Below are 19,505 nucleotides of genomic sequence, written 5' to 3'. Positions count from 1 at the left end.
CCTTAAATATGAAATATTTGATTTCATATTTAATACAATCTTCAATGAGGCTTATTATAAAGATGAGGCCCAGAGAGGTTAAATAATTTGCCCAAGGAGGGTCACACAGCTGAACATGAAAAAGCCAGGATTCAAAACCTTGATTGTCCAATTTCATATGCTCTTAACCAAAGGAACTATACTTCTAAAAGCAAACCAACAAAATTAAAATGGAGGAGGCCTGTCTTTACATGACAAAGAGTTCTAATAACAATTTCGAGTTAAATTTTGAGTGTCTTCTAGGCACTGACATTGACTATTCTTTTTGTCAATGTAATAAATTAACAACAGTAGTCATTTCCTGTATCACAAAGGTGTAATATTTTGGAGAAAAATCTTCAATTATAGGTAGTAATTTTTCCAAATGAGATGTACCATTTGTTCAAATCTGAATAGAATATTTAGTTGTAAAAGATATTGGCATTATTTTTGGAATTTCAAACTACATGATTCAATACTAGTGAGGCAAAACATTTCATAGGTTTTTTTTACTATTTTATGTTATATAAAGAATTGCATTTATTTGTAAAAAATATATCTATATATTTATATTACATTTATTTTTAACTTCTCAGTATACATTGTAGTTGATCTTCATGTCCCTTTACCTGTTCCTCTTTCCCCCTCACTCTCTGTCCCCCTACTACATCATATCTGTTTATTTGTCTTAACAAGTTTAAGGAATTGTGATTGTTGTGTCTATATATAAATATATATACATATATATATATACACACACACATATATACACACACACACACACACACACACACACACACACACTTAAATAACAGAAGGAGGGAGACCACAGATAAACTTCACCTAAGAGTTCAAACAAATCAAAGCACGTTTTTTTTGTTTTGTTTTGTTTTGTTTTTTCCTTTTTTTTTTTTGTCTTTTTTCGTGACCGGCAACAGATCGCAATCCTCAGTGTCACGCCCATACCGGACCGGGACCGGCAATGGGATCGCAACCCCTGGTGTCGCGCCCGCACCTCGCTCAGCCAGTGAGCGGCCGGTCTGTATGTGGGATCCGAACCCTCGGCGGGAGCGCCACCACACTCCCAAGCGGCGCACTGTAGCAGCAGTGCGCCACCGGGCCGGCCCATCAAAGCACGTTTTTAAGTGGATTTTTAACAGGCTTTCCTTTCTCTTGGTAAGCAGTGTAGGCAGCACTGGCGGCGGTGAAGCCCTGCACCCAGCATGGTCTTGCACTTGTCAGCAAGCCTGTCTCCAGCCTACTCCTAAGTATTTAGGTAATGTCTCATGATTGCCCAGAGGCTTAAGAATTTTAGAGAGATCCTTTTTTATAGATAAGGTGAATATCACAGAAATCAGGTGACTTGCTAAAAACATAAAGACAGTTTAGCAATAGAAGATTTCTTAAAATGTATTTGTTTTGGGCCAGCCCCATGGCTCACTCGGGAGAGTGCAGCGCTGGTAGCGCCAAGGCCGCAGGTTCTCTGGCTGAGCATGGTGCAGACAACACCATGCCGAGGGTTGCGATCCCCTTACCGGTCAAAAAAAAAAAAAATGTATTTGCTTTTACCTTATCTTGCCCTAAAAAAGAACTCAAGGGATCGAGGAATCTTAAGAGAACTATAAATTTGGGGGCCCTGGGTTTTATGGTTTTCTACATAGCTCTGATTCAGTTGTTATTTCCTCACTCACATTATTCTAAATCATCAAATTAAAATGATTTACAGGCTAACATGAACCCAACTCCTGCTACACTGGTGAACTAGAAAAATCTGCTATATATCCTTAATGCCTGTAGAATAAAAATAAAAGAGCCAGATATAGTACACAAAAACACTTTAAACACAAATCAGTGAAGCCCATGTGTGTGTGTCTTGTTTATCACATTCTTTTTTCTGTTTAAAGATAACATCCTAATATCCTACCCAGTAAGGGCAAGCTTTGGTGAGCTGGAATTCACCGGTTGTAAAATTAATCATCTGCATATCGGTGCCAAACCTACAAAGAAAAAAACAAATGTTTAAAATAGCATTCAGATCTACTAATGAAGAAAAATGTAATAATATACAATGGCAAATACATACATTTACATATAGGTGAGCCACGTGTTTGCACACATACACACACTCCCCCCTGGTATCTGGCATACTGTAAGTGCTCAATAGATATTACTGAATGAATAGCTTTGGCAGTGCATGATGTCAAGAAGCATGGAGTGCCAAACACTTTAAATATAAAGCAATGTTTTTTTCTCCAAATGGTTCATAGCTATGGAACCTGAAAGGAAATAACTCCTAATCAAGGGCAATTTATCCCCGAAGGAACATGTGGCTACGTCTAGAGACATTTTTGGTTGCCATAGCTGGGGAGATCCTACTGGCATCTAGTGGGTAGAAGTGAGAGATGCTGCTAAATGTCCTTCAATATGCACAACAGTCCCTCCTCCCCCAAATAATCCTCTGGTCCAACATGTCAATAGTACTGAAGTTGAGAGACCCCGGGACAAAGGGAGATCTAATTAACCCAAAAGGAGAAAACATTCTAAGTAAAATTGTAATTGTGTGAAAACAAGATATAACAGACATGAATTAATACTATTATCACCTTATTTAACACTAGATAAGAATATACAAAAACACTAAACTCATTGCTCGTGTTGCCCAAAATCACCATGCTTTAGAGATTCTAAATTTTAGGAGTTTATGTGAAAAATTGTGATGATAAAGGTTTCCTCACTAAAGAATGTTCTACTGGGAAGTGGACTTGACACAGTAACACTGTAGATGCCACTAAATGCACAGAACCAGCAATTCCCATCCAATCACATGCATCAAGGGGGGGTGCCCAATATACATGCGTTAATGGGTTACTATAGTACACACATCCACATACAGGTCCTGGGTAAAAAAAGTTAAGGACATTAACTCTGAATCTTAAAAGTATTTCCCAAACAGCCCATCAGAACATCTTCCTACCATTTGTGGAGCAGGCGCACTGCAGCTTCAGGTTTAGGATACGAGGACAGAGGGAGGAGCTGCAAGGACACCGGCAAAGAGGACGGGTTCTTCAGCACAAAGTACTTCACCTAGATATGGGGAAAGGGTGTTCATGCCCGAGAAGGACACGGCATCCCTCCTGAGATATTCCTACACAGAAAGCATAACCTGAATCTCATCATGGGGAACCATCACACAACTCCCATCTTAGAAAATAAATGACCTGCACGCTTCGAAAATGTCTATACAGTGAAAGGAAAGGAAAGGCTGGGGAAGATTGAAAGAGACTGAAAACACCTGACAATGCAAGGAGAGGTCCTGGATCGAATCCTGAACCGAAAAGAAAACTTGCTGTAAAGTATGACTGTGGAATCATTGGAAAAACTTGAACATGGACTGTAGATATCAATGTATGATTAATGTTACATTTTCTGATTTTGATAATTATACTCTAGTTACGTTAAAAAAAAAAAAAGCCCTTGTTCTTAAATAATTCACACTGCAATAGTTAGAAGTTGGGGGCATAATGTCTGATACTCTTGAATGATTCATAAAAATATGTGTATGCAGAGAGAGAGAACAATAGAGGCAAATGGGCAAACACCAGGCACAGGAGGATCTCTATGAAGGACAGCTGGGAGGTCTTGGTACTGTTCTGGAAACTTTTCTCTAAGTTGAAATGACTTTAAAATAAAAAGTTTAAAAAACCAAAAGCAAAAAAACAACAGTCTTAGGATGTCATCCCTACAAAACTCAAGAGCACCTGATGAGGTAAACATTAAAATTCAGATCACATGTGATACAGTTCTTGGCAATGAGACTTGTGAGAAGCAACTGGAAGTCTGCTTGTGGCACCTTTGTCCCTCTGCCTTTCTTCCTGCCAACCTAGCTGGACACATGAGGAAGGAAGCCACACATGAAGGATGGAGAGTAAGCACACAGCTGGAGCCGAGGTCCCCATGACATCACAGAGCAACCCAACTGGCTGTGCATTTCACTCCTTTGAGCGCCTCATTATGGAACAAACTCCCACTGAAGCCAGCGTTAGTCAAGATTGTCTCCGCTGGTTGCAGCTGAGTACGTCCTTAATTGATACGTTTTATTTATGAAGTTCATATTCAATTACAATTCTATTTGTCCTATATATTTTCAGTCTGTTTACAGTTTCACTCCTCATCTTGTTCTTTTGACACCTCCCTAACTAAACATGCTGAAAGGCATATGTGCGTGAATTTAAATTAATTTTGGTTCTGAAACAATATCTCAAGGCAGAAATACTATGGTACTTTGAAAGCTCAAGAGCTGGAATGTCACTGAGAAAGAGGTTAAAGGACACACTATCCTCACCACACTGTTCCTGAGGGCGGTTGCGCTGAAGTTCAACACAAGGCCAGGCTCTGCGACCAAACGAGGCAAAAAGAAAACAAAGGATTCTGACTCCTTGGATTTCTTCAAGTGGGCAAACCGAGTCATTCCTAAAACATTCCTCCTGTTTAATTGACAAAGAAAGAAATTACTATGAAAAATGACTTTGACGTAAACAAAGGAGAAATCCCTAAATACTACTCCCACTGAAAGGAACAGGGCTCTTGGGAAAACGACTTATTCTGGGTCTGGGGAAGAGAAAGTACAAGATTGACCCTAGAATGTCCTGTTTTACTAAAAGGCAAGGAAGTGCTCAAAGTATGATGGGAACACATCAAAGGGACACAGAAGCCAGCCTGAAGACTCCCACCAGCCAAATTTGGGACAAGTTATCAAAAATGACAGTGACGGTAATAGAGTACAACACACTGACTAAAGAATCCATAGTGATGCTCCAAGAGAAACTCTCTCTCTCTTTTTAAACAATATTTGCAACAATAATAAATGCAGAACAAATGAAATCAGACACATCACCATTTTGCAGCTATCAGTCTGATTCAGGCAAGGATTATCAACGAATGCTAAAACCATGAGATGAAACATTCTTACAGAACAGAAAATTTACGTGATATCAAATTATCACAGTACAGATTACTTATTAATGACAAAAGGAAAAAGGTATCTACAACAGAGAGCTCTGTCACACATCATTTAAACCAAACAATTCAATTTAGCAATGCCAATAAGGGATAAATTGACATTTATATACCTCCTGATGTGATGCAGTGATAAAAAGACACAAAATTAACCAGGTAATTCATATTCTTGCCAAAAATGTTTAACCTGAATGTGAACTTGAGGAAGCAATCAAAAGAATCCAGAGTGTGGAATGTTCTATAAGACAACTGGCCTGAACTCTTAAAAACTGTCAACATGATGAAAGATGAAGAAAGATGCAGACACTAAAGAAACTAAGGAAACATGACAACCAAATGCAGTGCATGATCCTTCAATGGATCCTGGATTAAAAGAAAGGAAAAAGAAAAAAACGACTATAACAGATATTATTGAGTCAAATATGGAAATTTTAATATGGACTATATATCAGACAACTGTATCAACGTTAAATTTGTTGGGTATGTAATGGTAGTATAGTTATATATGGAATAATATTCTCCTTAGGAAATAAAGAATTTCCTAATAAAGTACTGAAGGTTGAAGTATCATGAAATCTACAACTTACTTTCAAATGACTCAGCAAAAAGTCTACGTGTGCGTGCATGTCTGTGTGTACACACAGATATAGATACACAGACAGAAATAAAGCAAAAGTGGTAAGATTGTGAACAGTGGTGAACAAAATCTACTTGAGAAATAGTTGAGTATTCACTGCACTATCTTTTCAACTTTTCTGTGGTTTGAAATATGTCAAAATAAAAAGCCGGAGAGAAATATCAATCACTAAATACTAAGGACTAAAATGTCAACAAAGTATTATCTAACAATGTCTCCCCATCGCTGAACAAAAGACATGAAGAAAGGTGAAGACATACTTGCAAACGTCACCGTTTTTAAATTTCTTCCATCTTTCATACAATTTACTCGCAAGTTCAGAATCCACATCCCAGGTAGACCGATCCAGAGAAAGGCTCCCTTCCCAATTAGGATTTTCTAAAAGTAAGATTCGGTTCCATATTTAGATTTGCAGAACGTACAATTCAATTAGTAAATAATGCCAAGAGCTGACTGTTAAACTTCTAAAACTGAGAGGACTGCAGAGTGAATAAATGCCACCTCCTTCCTCTGTTGCTTTAATCCAAGTCCCTCTAACTCAATGGCAAACTATATATCAAATTAAACAAACATGTATACAACTAAATTGAATTATGTAAAGGTAATAACATAAAAGACACATGGTTCATGAATACAGCCTGAAACGAGTTAAAATTATACTTGAAACATTTTTAATAGTTTTAAATCTAAAATGCAAATCTGCGTCCATATAAATGCTAATCATCATTTCAGTCTTTCAAGTCACTCTGCAGAATGCTGAGGGACAAACAGCAATTCTCGAAAATGGGCACAGACCAGGGGCTGATCCAATATAAGGTGCATGTTTATAAACTGGTCTGTTATTCACCTCACACTCTCTACTCCTCTGTCTGTCCTGTCTGTGCTAGAGAGGGCGCATCGGGAAGAAAAAGTGGAAATCTCCCAAAGAAATCTCTGTACTTTAAAACTCTCCCTAGGTTAAATATCTTAATAAATCAAAAGGAAAAAAAAAAAAAAAAACCCGAAAACCAGAAACAGCTATATCGACACTATAACACTATGGCCTTCAGTCTCACACAACTAATACCCACTAAAAAGACATTTATGCTCTATAACTGAAGTCTTCAAATGCAGTTCCAAATTATTTTTACTAATATCTAGTCAGCTACTTTAAAAAAGAATCAGAATCTTCCCATTTTTCCTGGGGACAAGATTGCTACAATAATAAATCAATGTTATTTGAAAAAAATCCCTTAGAAAAGTATAAGCTACTAAAGAATAAGGGAACATTATTTACACAAGTGTCCCAGATGTTTCTGGAGGATTTTTAACAATTTCAAGTCATTCTGTTAATGATCATGGTCTCTAAGAACAATGTAATGCAATTTTGTTTACAGAACTTATTATCCCCTCTACAAAGGCTTACTTCCCTCACTACTTCCCACTCTCCCCAAACTAGAGTTCTTCAAAAGGCCTAAGGGCAAAATACTTACCTGCTTTTGATTTTCCCATGAAATAATGCATGCCACAATGTGCTATCACTTCAAAACCCAGACTCCCTTCCTAGATTGAAAAGTAATATATGAATGACTTAAAACAGAACACTAAACATAAAAATCCTAATGCACTAAAATACGAAGCAGACATTGGCCTCCACCTGGTTAAAGTAAACTTCTGGTTACTTCCCTTTAACCAGAAGCCAAACAACTAGAAAGTAATTTCTTGATTTCCTTTATTCTTGAATCTCTCACAGGAAGGGTCACCAGAGTAAAGTCTGTACAATTATCAATGCCCATAATGATGACCCGTGGGCCCACAAGACACCAAGCTGCCATGTGAATGAAAGATCAAATCAGTCTCGGGACTTTCTTAGTGTTTTTTTAAAAATACTGTATTCTAACCCTCTGAGAAACAGTATGCCAATCTATAGTAACTCTGAGCTACTCAGGACCTTTAATGTTCTATTTTTCACAGGCCTGGAAAGTACAGACTTGCTACTTCCACACGCACCTGAAACCTGCCTGCCCCACCCATGGTCACTCTTCTTACAGGCATCTCTTGATTGGAAAAAAGACATTTCTAAGAAATCTCCCCTGCTCAAAATATGGATGAATGAAATTAACCTTACATTTTGTTTAGTTCATTTTAGAAGTCCTATCTTCACACTTATAGCTAAACATGAGGCACTTCTAACTATGAAACATCAACACTAATAAGTGAGAAAAATCATAAAGATGGTTGCATGAATGTCTCATAGTGAAAAATTAGAACCCAGTGTAATACAGAATAGCTTGGATCAAAAAGAAGCAATAATAACTAAATGAAAAAATAATAATAATAAACTAAGAAAAAAAAAGAAACATGTTTAAGATAATCTAAATTAAATACAGTTTATCCCGATTTCAGAAAGCATTCTCTTAATTGTGAACTCTTTCAGGCTTTAGATTTGGCCCACTAAGAAAATTCAAGGATTATAAGCAATTCAGAGTCACTTAAGAGAAGTCTAAATAAAGCATTTAAAATCTAATTTATCTGAAGTCATTGCAAGTATATACTAAAAGCTCAACTGTGTTTTCTACAGCAATTACATATTCCTTGCTCTACAAATTTTGGAAATAAAAATGAGATCACTTATTCTGTTTGTAATGCTTATTTCATTCAAGAACCTCAAATTATGAAAATAGAAACTCTTTCCAAATAAAGATTTCAATGTCTGAATAATTTATCATCTAAGATTGGCCTGGTAATATCCTCCGATTTCTTAGACGGCCTTAAAGAACATGAGCTTCACCTAGTTAATAAAACCCGAGCACTATAAGTTAATAAAAAGAAATAGTAATTGTTAAGAAAATTATAACATACACATTGTAAACAATACCTTGGTTGGTGCTGAGTAAATCTGTAGAGGTATTGCAAAAACGGCACCTATGTTTGTAGTCAAAAATATATTGGTGAATAGATTTATGGCAATGTCTTTAACAGCAAGTTTCAAAGAAAATATATTCCAACAGCCTGGAGGTAGAAATAAAGGGCCAGTGAAATTCAGAATCTAAAAAGAAAAGAAGCAAGAGAAATTACTTTTCCTAATGCTAATTGCGATTAAAATCATTACAAAGTATGACGCTAAAGTTCTTCTATGCCTTGAAATGTAATTTTACTAAATCATTTTCAGATCGAGGATTAAAATATTTTTATAGAAATGACGGGTTTCAAATAATATTTAATATGCCACTGTCTGAAATTTCACAAAAACAATCCTGGAATTTTAGCAAGTGGCCTTTTGCAAAAACCTACTATTTTATCATGAACCAGGCTTATTTTTTACTAAATATAATCTTTTTAGTACAAATCAGATATTACAATATTTTTGAATAATGGTAAAAACAAATTCATAAAGGATAAATCCTGGTCCCTTTGAGTTCCTTGAACAACAGGGTTGGTTTTGTTTTTGTTTTTTTTTAAAGAGAGACTTCCTAAAAGTAATTCTGAATGTATTGAAAGAAAAATACTTGTTTTAAAAATCATGTCAAAATTAAAATTTATCAATATTAATTTCATAGCATTTGACTTTAAACAAAGCTTAAAATAGGCTAAAATGTACAGAAAAATACTATATATACCTTTAAAATGTGCTTGGTCTCCTTGGAAACAAACACATCATTTAAAACAACACCACGGTCAAAATGGTTGAGGAACCATATTGACCAAACTCCTGATGTGTTCTCATGAGTCTCCATGTGAAACTGGGCTGCAGAAGAGTCCATTCTGAAATACCTGTGAATAGAAGACATGCCTGCTGTCAGCCCTGAGCGGGGAACAACCGTCAGCACACTAATGAACCTCTCGTTGCAAAAAGAGGAGCATCATAAAAGATTATATGGACTGAATGCTAGCACCGGAAACGACCTTAGACATCACCTCCTTCCACCTTCTGGCTCACACATGGAGCAAATGAAGTCCAAAGGGGAAGCAATTAGGCCGTGACCAGGACAGCTCACAGAGGCTGCCACAGGGCACAGCTCACGGGGCAAAACAGGACCCGAATCCAAAATGCTCCAGTGAGCATTCCTTTGAGCACCACGTTGGCACTAAAAAAGTTTCAGATTTTGCAGCATTTGGAGAAACTCAGAAACACCACATTTCTTTTCGAGCACCTGGCTGCATGAGCCAGAACCTATTTCATGAACTGAATTATTTCGCTTCCTCCTCCCCATTCTGCTAAGAGCATTTTCACCGCCTGTCAGCAGTGCTAACGTCAAGGGTGAGGCAAGTCCAGAGAGAAGAGCCATCGTAAAAGTCTCATCAGTTATACTTTCAAAGCATTTCTAGAGGGGGAAAAATCATAAGATTTCAGAGAAAGTAGAATTAACCTACCCTTGGACCACAGGAGAGGAGAGGCATGCTTTTAGTGTTGAAGTGTATTTTGTTTTCTTCACATCTTCTATAATTCCACCGTCACATGATGTAGCTGCTTTGTGGTGTAAAAAAATAAATGTGAAGCATAAGTATCTTTCCTTTCATTAAGCTTGAACAAAAATGAGATACACAGTTTGAATATCCCTCATCCAAAATGCTTGAAACCAGAAGTGTTTCAGGTTTTGGATTTTTTTGGATTTGGGAATATTTGCAGAATATACACTGGTTGAACACACCTAGTCCACATATCTGAAATCTGAAATGCTCCAATGACATGTCCTTTGAGCACTAGGCTGGCACTCAAAAAGTTTAGGACCTTACAGCATTTTGGATTTCGAATTAGGCATGCTCAACCTACACATTTTTATTTATAATTTTTAAATTTACTTTTCTGTCTTCATTAAAACAGTGAATCAGATATAAAGGCTATCACACTCTCTCAAACGTCCTACTTATCTTTCTTTGATCCTGGCTTGTTGCCAATTATCTGGAGCATGGTGTCTAAACCCTCTTTTACCCCCCTTTTTTAAAACCAACCTCTCATTTCTTCTTTTGGCGGGGGTGGGGTGGGGGGATGGAGTTAAGAGTCAGTACTTTGTGGCTTTTCCTTTACATAGATTTGTATTCCCCATAAGTAAGAGAAAGTCCTTAGGTGTGCCAAAGCCGACAAAAGTGAAAAATGAAGCTCAACTAAGTGAAGTAAAGAGGAGCACACAGGGGCAGGAATAACAAAGAAATAAAACCTAAACAGCAAAAAGGAACTTAATGGTAAAAAGCGCGAATGCAGTTCAAAACATTACTGATTTATCAAAATAATGCTTTTAAACTTTCTTTGATTTGGGTCATAATGTTAAATAATTGGTATTGAATTCTTAACTCTAATACTAAAATCTAACTCTCTTTTTAAAAAACTATATATATGGTTCAAAAAATGTTCAGACACTATATCCAAAAAATTCAAACACTAACAAAAAAATGTGAAAATAAAGTCTACCTTTTACCTCTGACTTCCTAATTATTTTAGATAGAGAAAACAACTATTAGCAGTTTCTTGAGCATGCTTGCAGGTGTTCTAAGCATATACAAGTGCATGGAGGCCCTTTAAAAAACCTAGGTGCACACACACTGCTTGCACTGCATGTGCACGTATACTTTTCCACAGCTTCAGAGTACAGCCTGTGTCGAACTACAAGCTACACAGTAGCCTATCAATGGATGTTCAGGCTGTTCTGTTGTCACAAACACTGCACATTTCTGTAGGTACAGTTTTAAATGCATATGTGAGTATATCTGTAGGACAAATTCCCAGAACTAGAATTAAAGACTGAAGAGCATACACATGTGCATTTTAAATTTTCATAGAAATTGCCAATTTTCCCTCCAAAACAGCCTGCATCAGTGTATACTTGCGTCAAAAACGTGTCTTCTTTCTTAATTGTTACCAACACAGAATACAAGTATTAATAACCTTTTTGATCTTCATCAATGTAAGTAATAAATTATATCTCATTTGTTACTTTAATGATCAACATTTCTTTAAATATGAGTGTGGTTGGGCATGTTTTCTTACGTTTAAAATCCTTCTGAATTTCTTTATAGAACTCTTTTTAACTATAAGTAAGAACCTAAAGATAGGATTGTGTTTACACCCACTAGACATTCTGTATCACATTCTACACAAGGAAGCAAAACTGGACAGCAAAACTAAGCTACCTGTGAAAGCAGCACCTCCTTCAAACACATTTAACATCCTGGTCTCTCAAATCACCAAGTGAAGCTTTAAACTCAAAATCCTACATACGTGGCAGAATAAAAGTGGCCTCAACAGTAGTTTTTACATCATGCTATCTCTTAGAATTATTAAGGCTGTGGTTTATTGAAACCAAACCTATCCATTAAAATCATGCCTAAGCTGTAGTTGTAAGTCATTTCACAGAAAGACTGCCACCTTAACAACTAGAGAACAAAAGCAAAAAGACAACCTCCAATATTTTTTGAATCTGTACCTTTGCACGTAAAAGAGGCAATTTTTGTAAAGTTTGTTGTAGAAGCAGGTAGTAGCACTGGTTCAAATTGCAGAGACAGAGCATCTCTCTGTGAGAAATGATGCACATCCTATAACAACAACAAAATCCCACATTACTACTCTCAGCTGGGAGAATATTCACCCAGTTTGAAGCAATCCTGTTCAAAAGAGTAAAGAGCACAACTGACATACACAGCAAGTGCTCAGCTGATGTGTCTGCAACAGCACGAAGCGGGTGCTGTAACTTTCATACACACAGGGGTTCGGCAAGGGAACATGGATTTAAATTCAAGTGAAAGAGAAGATAATAGATACAAGTGCTTCTATGTCTGTTCCTGAAAAAATCCTCACATTCTGTAATTAATGCACACTTGTAATTTCAAAATTTACTTTATGCAAGCATTTACAATTACCTGTATCCATATAAGGCTGTTTCCTGAATGCAATATATACATATTAACTGCTGAGTCATCTGTCCAAAAAAATCAGAGAAATGAGATTTTTTTTAAAAAGCCATCTCATGCCTATACATTAAAATAATAATTAATATATAACATTACACATTTCTATAAAAAAGGATACCTCACTTTGCAACAATGAAATCAAAACTAGGGGTGTTTTGGGTATTTTTAAGGCACAAGAAAAAAAAATCCTTACAAAAAGACTCACCTACCAACCCAGACTCTCTAAATGATGAAGAACTACCAGGAAAGAAATTCCAAGTTTAGGGTCATACTATGTATGCTCTTCTGGATCAAACTAACCAAATGAACAGCTTCAAAGAAAGCTATGTTCTCCTGTTGGTCAGACAGCCCCTTTCTTCCTTAATTAGACAACCACATTTGGAAAGAATAAAACCCTGGATTCTCAAAATACAGCCTTCCCTCTAGCCCTCACCAAAAGAAATGTTCCCCATGGTACAGTGCTATTCTCCCCACTTTCATGTCCATCTGGTCATTATGAGAATCACCCAAAACTATAAACCTGAGGACAGAAGAACTCTCCTGCTGATCCATCACTACAATAACCAATTCTGAGGACTGGAAGGTAAATGATGCTTGACTAACAGTTAAGACTGCCAATAAAAAAAAAACTATACTTTTATATTGCATTTGTACCATTTCTTTCATTGCTAACATATAGATACATTCACATAGCAGAATGCTCTAGATAACCAAAGGATAAGAGCAAATCCTACATTACGAATTTCATGAATTATATAATACGTGTTTCCTATAAAATTTTTTACAAAGTTAAATTTATGAATAAGGTTATTTCTGGTAAGTAGGACACACAGTTTGAAAGATAAAATTCATAAAATTGAACACTAACAAACTACTCTAACTTGTCAGGCAACCAGGAATAACCAGCATCCTATAAACTACTTAAAATACAAAACAAAAATAAATAAATAGAATACAATACAAAACATCGTGATTTGGTCAACTGAGCTTCTGCAAGTCAGTAGAACTGGAAGAGACATAAGACTTCAAATTCTTTATAAATATTTGTATTAGATGGTCATGCTCACTTAATTTGTATACTATCTCCAAAATGCCAAGAAAAATTATTCTCAAGGAAGCTCAGAATAGTTTTGCAATTGTCACTTAACTTCCCCCAAAATAATACAGCCTTATTAGCAGTTACAGACTTAGATCCAGGTACTATTACGATCTCTTAATAATCACTGCAAAGGCTCTTTGTCTTAGTTTGCTATGATACAATGTACATGTAAATGCTATAGAATGATGATGTAGATTAGCCAAAATATACTATAATGAAAATCTGAAAAGATTCCACCTTACCTGAGGTCTCAGATTTATCTGTAGCTACATAAACAATAGAGAGATGATCTAACAAATCTTGTGTGTTTTCTTCGAATTCTTTTGAGGAGTTTTCCATTGTTAAAATTATGCTCATTTGTAGGCGCAAAACATCATCAGATTCCAGATAACAACTCTGAGATTGGAGGGAGGGGGGAAAAAGGAAAAACTCAAAAAATTATCACCTGAACTAAGTGATTATAAACTTTAGAAAAAGAAAAGCACTTAAGGTAAGGCAATTATATTTCTGAGAACATAATGTGTTGTTTTGTTTTTTATTTTTAAACAAAGAAGCAGGAAGGAAGGCAGGCCGGGAGAAAACACTATTTTACTGTACCTTTAATTGTTGACACACTTTATTATGTAAACTGCATTCCAGTTGTACCTGCAAGAGGCTAGTATTAGTGGTTTCTGCCTAAAAGAAGAAAAAAGGGAGAAAAGACTTTAAGGAAGCAAAAGGCTCAATCTAGCCTTAACAGTAAACAACCTATCATTTACTCTGGAGCTTCATTCATTCATTCATTCATTCACTGATTCATTCAACAAATATTTGAGTATCTGCTAAATGCTGAACATGATTCTATTTACTGAAAATACAACAGTGAGCGAAAGAGAAAAATCTGTGCTGTCACTGAGCTTACATTCTAATGAAAGCATAAATTCCCCCTTGGGCAACATGAAAATTCCTATTATGGCAATAAATATATGAATATGTTCTAAATATACACAGGAACACTGTAGATTGGCATTTCTAATGCTTGTTGAACACTGTGTTTAAACATAGGAGTCTACTTTTATTTTAAAGTAGGTCTAGGAAAAAAAACAAAAAAAAGAAAAAAAATTGGAGGGGAAAAAAAAAAAAAAGCAGGTCTGCCCAGTAATAGCCAGTGATAGAAAATTAATTCATATGTGTGCCTTCCTTTAGCGTACCATGATCTTACAAACCATTCAACTGGCTATCAATATTAACACGTGGAAGAGCTATGAATGGAAGAGGCAATGGTGTATAAAAAGGATCCAGGACTTCAAAGTTCTTACTCAACTGGGATGATACTGACATATCTTCAAGAAAACAAAATGAAAAATCTAAACAAGGGATATAGTCATTTGGGTGGGAGGGTGGAGGTTACAGATATGTATGAATATACAGAAAAGTAAGTTAGTGTAGCATGTGAATCCAAAGCACCCGGGTTATGACATTTCCTCTTTTAAGTTTGATGTCGCTGGTATAATGAGACATAGCCACAGTCAGAGCGTCAGGAAATCCCAGCAAGGTGAGCAGGCACTCCCCAAAGCCTACGCTGACTTAACTGTGGGTGAGCATCCATTAACTCCAGGAAGATGCATTATTAAGTAGAATCACCACAATTAAATTTAATTTGTTAGATTTATAAGACTTACCCAAGTATATCATATAAAAATACATTTTTACCTACTTCAATTGTCATCCAGGCAATTAAAGTGCAGAAAAAAAGAATAAAATATTACATTTTAAAATGCAGTAAAAATATTTAGGGAGTTTAACTAAGCTTGTAAATGGGACCAACCACTAGTCAAAGGCTATTATTAAAAAAAATGATTGCTAGTGTCTGCTAGTATTTTTGATCAGAATAATATGATTTGAACTGAACCTAAAATCTTAAGGAAAACTAGATTTTTTAATTTGTCTTTCTATGAACAAATCCCACCGACGACATAAAAAAAGCCCACCATTTACTGAAACTGCTTTAACCAAAGTTACAACTGATCTTCATTCTCACTTTGCTTCGCCCTGCCCCGAGAACACCATTAGCCACGTGTCCTTCTCCTGGCTTTTCTCCCCCCTCTTCGGCCCCTCTTCCTCTAACCATCATCAGACCTTAGTTACACAGACGCTGTCCTGTGCTCTCTTCAGTCGGCTCCTCTCAAGGGGAGCCCTGGAACGTGCTGAGGCCTCCCACACTTATTTCCCAGCTCAGACTTCTCTGCACACCCACGTAGCTGACCCACATCCCCAGTGAGCTGCCCTTGCCCTGAGCCTCATCTTAGGGCCATTACTCACCAACCGTACCATTCACTCCTCGGTACAGTTGTTTAAGCCAGAAACCTGAAAAGCAACTTCACCTTCTCGCTCACCTGCCTCCAACAAATCCATAAGCAACTTATACTGACTGTACTTCCTCCACGGCCCTTAAACCCATTCCATTTCTCTTCATCCTTAATAGCCTAGAGATAGGGACTGGCAAACTACGCCCACAGGCTAAATCCATCCTGCTGCCTGTTTCTGTAAACAAAGCTTTACTGGAACACAGCCATGCTCGTTCCTCTACAAACTGTCCATGGCTGCTTTCATGCCACAACAGCAAAGCCAAAATAACTAAACTGCAGAAAAAGTCTACAGGCAATAACTTCCTCCCAGTCTCCCCGTATCCATCTCTGCCTTTTCCAGTCCATTCTCCACACTACATCAAGAGTGAGTTTACAAATATGCACGTCTGGTCATGTCACTATTTGCCTTAAAACCCTTACAGGCTTTGAATGTGCTGTTCCTTTGCCTTGAACCCACTTCCCCAACCCACCCACCCCTCCACCTAGCTAAGTCTGATTCATCCATAAATCTCCCTCTCAGACACCACTGCTGGGGGTACTGCCCATTACTCATACTCACAGCACCTTTTACCTAACCTTCGGTAACACACCTCACTATAATGTAACAACCTGGTCAAAGTCTATCTTCCCCAGTAGATTCTAAGCAACTTGTTTGGTGCTTTTTACCAAAATGCCCACCACTTAATGAGCACTCAATACACAGTTGGTGAATGAATAGAGGTGGGTCTACAGACGCAGGTGCTATGGAATTGGGCAAACTTGGAAAGGGCAACAAACTCAAAATGGTAAACAATGCCTATTATATCAAAACCTGACGTTCGGTGTGTACTTCTGATCTGAAACTTCCCCCAAAAAAACAGTTTAAAGAGAAAACCACATTAACACACTCTCAAAGTACACATTTATGACTAAGTTTTTAAAAAAAGAAATCTATAACAACTTAACTATGTTATGGTCTTAACCTGACAAGGCAATTCTCTTCCCTAAAATATTTCTTCAAATGAAGATATAATGTTAAAAGTTCAAAATAACAACTTTAAACATTATTAAAAATCCTATTTACGGTGATTTGATGTGATTTAAAGCCCAATATTTTGTCAGTCTTGGTAAATTTCTGGATGAATAAATTTATAATTTGCCATTTAAAGTTAAGATTTTTCTATTAATTGGAAGCATAACAAAAATAAACCACTACTTTGTTTCATTTGCTATAGAACATATTTCAGAGTCCCACAAGGGGGAGTTCTAGCATCTCTAACCTGCTTCAAGTATGCTAATTTTTCTAAAAAACATTTGAAGTTCGTGTCTTTCTCAAAAGAACAAAATTACCGCAATCTTAACTTAAAAAAAGAAACTATAACCAACACGTGGGCCACTTGGGACAACCACACACACTGGGATTATGTAAAAGTTACCCCTGAAAGTACCCCAACTGAGCACACTATGTGACAGTAGGACATCCCCTAATCCAGTGCTGCCTGGGCAGATTATGAAAGAAAAACAAACATCTAATTCTCTATTTTTGAAACCTCCCACAACATTTTAACAAATTAGTTCATAAATCTTATAGCTAAAAGAAAAAGTAACTCCATAAACAAATATTTCCTTAATTGTCTTCATATAAAGTATGTGGTATTATCCCCTTTTAGAAAATGAAAAAGGGGCCGGCCAGGTGGCGCACTCAGTAGAGTGTGGCGCTTGGGAGCGCGGCGGCACTCCCGCCGAGGGTTCGGATCCCATATAGAGACCAGTCCGCTCACTGGTTGAGCGCGGTGCGGGCGCAACACCGAGGGTTGCGATCCCATTGCCGGTCATGAAAAAAGACAAAAAGGAAAAAAGAAAAAAAAAAAAAGAATATGGCTTGGAGGGGTTAAATGACCTATCAAAGGTCCTGGGACTAGTCAGTAGAAAAATAGTAAAAAAAAAAAAAAATAGCAGGTCTTTTAATGCACATCACTACTTTTTCCAAGTAAATCAGAATAGGCCTAGTCAATTCCTCTTAGGTACCTAAAGGCCTAAAAATTCATCAACATGGAGACACATATTAGAAAACCATACTGAGATATAATATGACAGTCAAGAAAATAGAAATGCTAAAACTCCGTTTGTATGGTGTATATTTCCATGGTTTTGTGGTGAAGGCATATGAATTTAGGGAACTGGATACTAGAAAGAAAAAAAAATCAATCTCCCTTCACTTGCTAAAGAATTGGTCTTAGTGTGCTGCGCCAGGAGCACAGTGTGATTTGGGAGGATTATGTGCAATTAATTACACAGTTAAGAAAATGATAGACTTAAAGTCCTAAGTCATTTTAGATTACTTTTATTAACAGGAATAAACTGTACCTTAACAAAAATATACAATAATTTATGTTAACCCAGACAAAATGAACAAGAGACTTAAATCATGACCTTTCCAGTAATAACCACATATGAAAAATTATTAATTTATGAACTATAAAAGAATCACTTAGATAAATCCCAATCTTAGACTCTATTTTTCTCAGATGTTTTTCTCCCCTTTCACAATTTTGAATGCTAAATTTTAGAGGTCCTTCTAAAAGAAAATCTTTTACGCCAACATGTGTATCAATAGGAACCCAGATTCTGTATAACACTATGGTCATTCCAGCCAGTGGCCCACACATACAGTGCTGTACACAAGAGAGTCTATACAGCACATGGCCTCGTATAAAGTAAGAGCTACCTTGGGTCTCTTACGCATAAGACTCAGGGTCTGTAACCAAAGTCCTAATTTAGTGTTTCCTGCATAGCAGACAGACTCAGCTGAATTATTAGTAAGCATGGTACAGTGGTTTTACCTTGATATTAAGCAGCAATTGTATTTCAACCGCCACCACTACCACTACCCTTCTATTTCTCAGATATTAACCACTGAAACAAAATTTACCTGTTGCCAGACTCAGTCACAAAAATATTTGCAAAAACCTAGAAACTGGCTGAAATGAGTGTTTGTTTTAAGAAAAAGCGGGTTAATGCATATGTATAGCATTTCTCCTTGCCTGCGTCATTTTAGAAAAGGTAGTGTGCCCAAGTGGCTTTGTAGTCAATACAGATTCAACATCAAACCCCTGCCATAAACTCCTGGGGACATTCCCTATCCACTCTAGGACTCAGTTTCCTCTTCGATAAAATGGAGTTATTAAGTTGATAGCAATATTTTAAATGCTAAGTGAGATACTGTACATATGCAAACCACCGGGCACAGAGTAGGCCCTCAATGTGGAGAATTATTATTTTTACTTGTTCATTCACAATTAACACGTTTACTTAGTAGAATTCCACAACAAATAATTTAGATATCTGTGGGAAGCATTTTTCCCATACCAAAATTGTTAGAAGAAAACTCTTCTTTCCCACTCCTTTGGTTTCTAAGAAAAGGGATTTTTTTTTTTTAACACTCCAAATTCTTTTTTGTCTTATCTCACAACTGTTCAGAATGCAAAGGGAAAAAAGTGTCATTTACTGCACACCACCTCCC

General features: G+C 36.8%; 1 protein-coding gene across 1 annotated transcript in view; it reads right to left on the bottom strand.

Moving 5' to 3' along the window:
* LOC103607071 (transmembrane protein 131-like) overlaps positions 1–19,505 on the bottom strand; it is an 83,863-nt gene that overhangs the window by 31,768 nt on the left and 32,590 nt on the right. The window contains 12 exon segments of the mRNA XM_008591623.1: positions 1,943–2,015; positions 2,993–3,102; positions 4,361–4,502; positions 5,932–6,049; positions 7,144–7,213; positions 8,529–8,699; positions 9,271–9,424; positions 10,025–10,121; positions 12,073–12,181; positions 12,506–12,564; positions 13,898–14,051; positions 14,253–14,330. Of these exon segments, the coding sequence (XP_008589845.1) occupies positions 1,943–2,015; positions 2,993–3,102; positions 4,361–4,502; positions 5,932–6,049; positions 7,144–7,213; positions 8,529–8,699; positions 9,271–9,424; positions 10,025–10,121; positions 12,073–12,181; positions 12,506–12,564; positions 13,898–14,051; positions 14,253–14,330 (1,335 nt within the window).

This window comes from Galeopterus variegatus, unplaced genomic scaffold, assembly GCF_000696425.1.
Source record: "Galeopterus variegatus unplaced genomic scaffold, G_variegatus-3.0.2 Scaffold7085, whole genome shotgun sequence".
Lineage (NCBI taxonomy): Eukaryota > Metazoa > Chordata > Mammalia > Dermoptera > Cynocephalidae > Galeopterus > Galeopterus variegatus.
The sequence above is the reverse complement of the archived record's forward strand: the minus strand, read 5'-3'. Positions and strand labels throughout refer to the sequence as shown.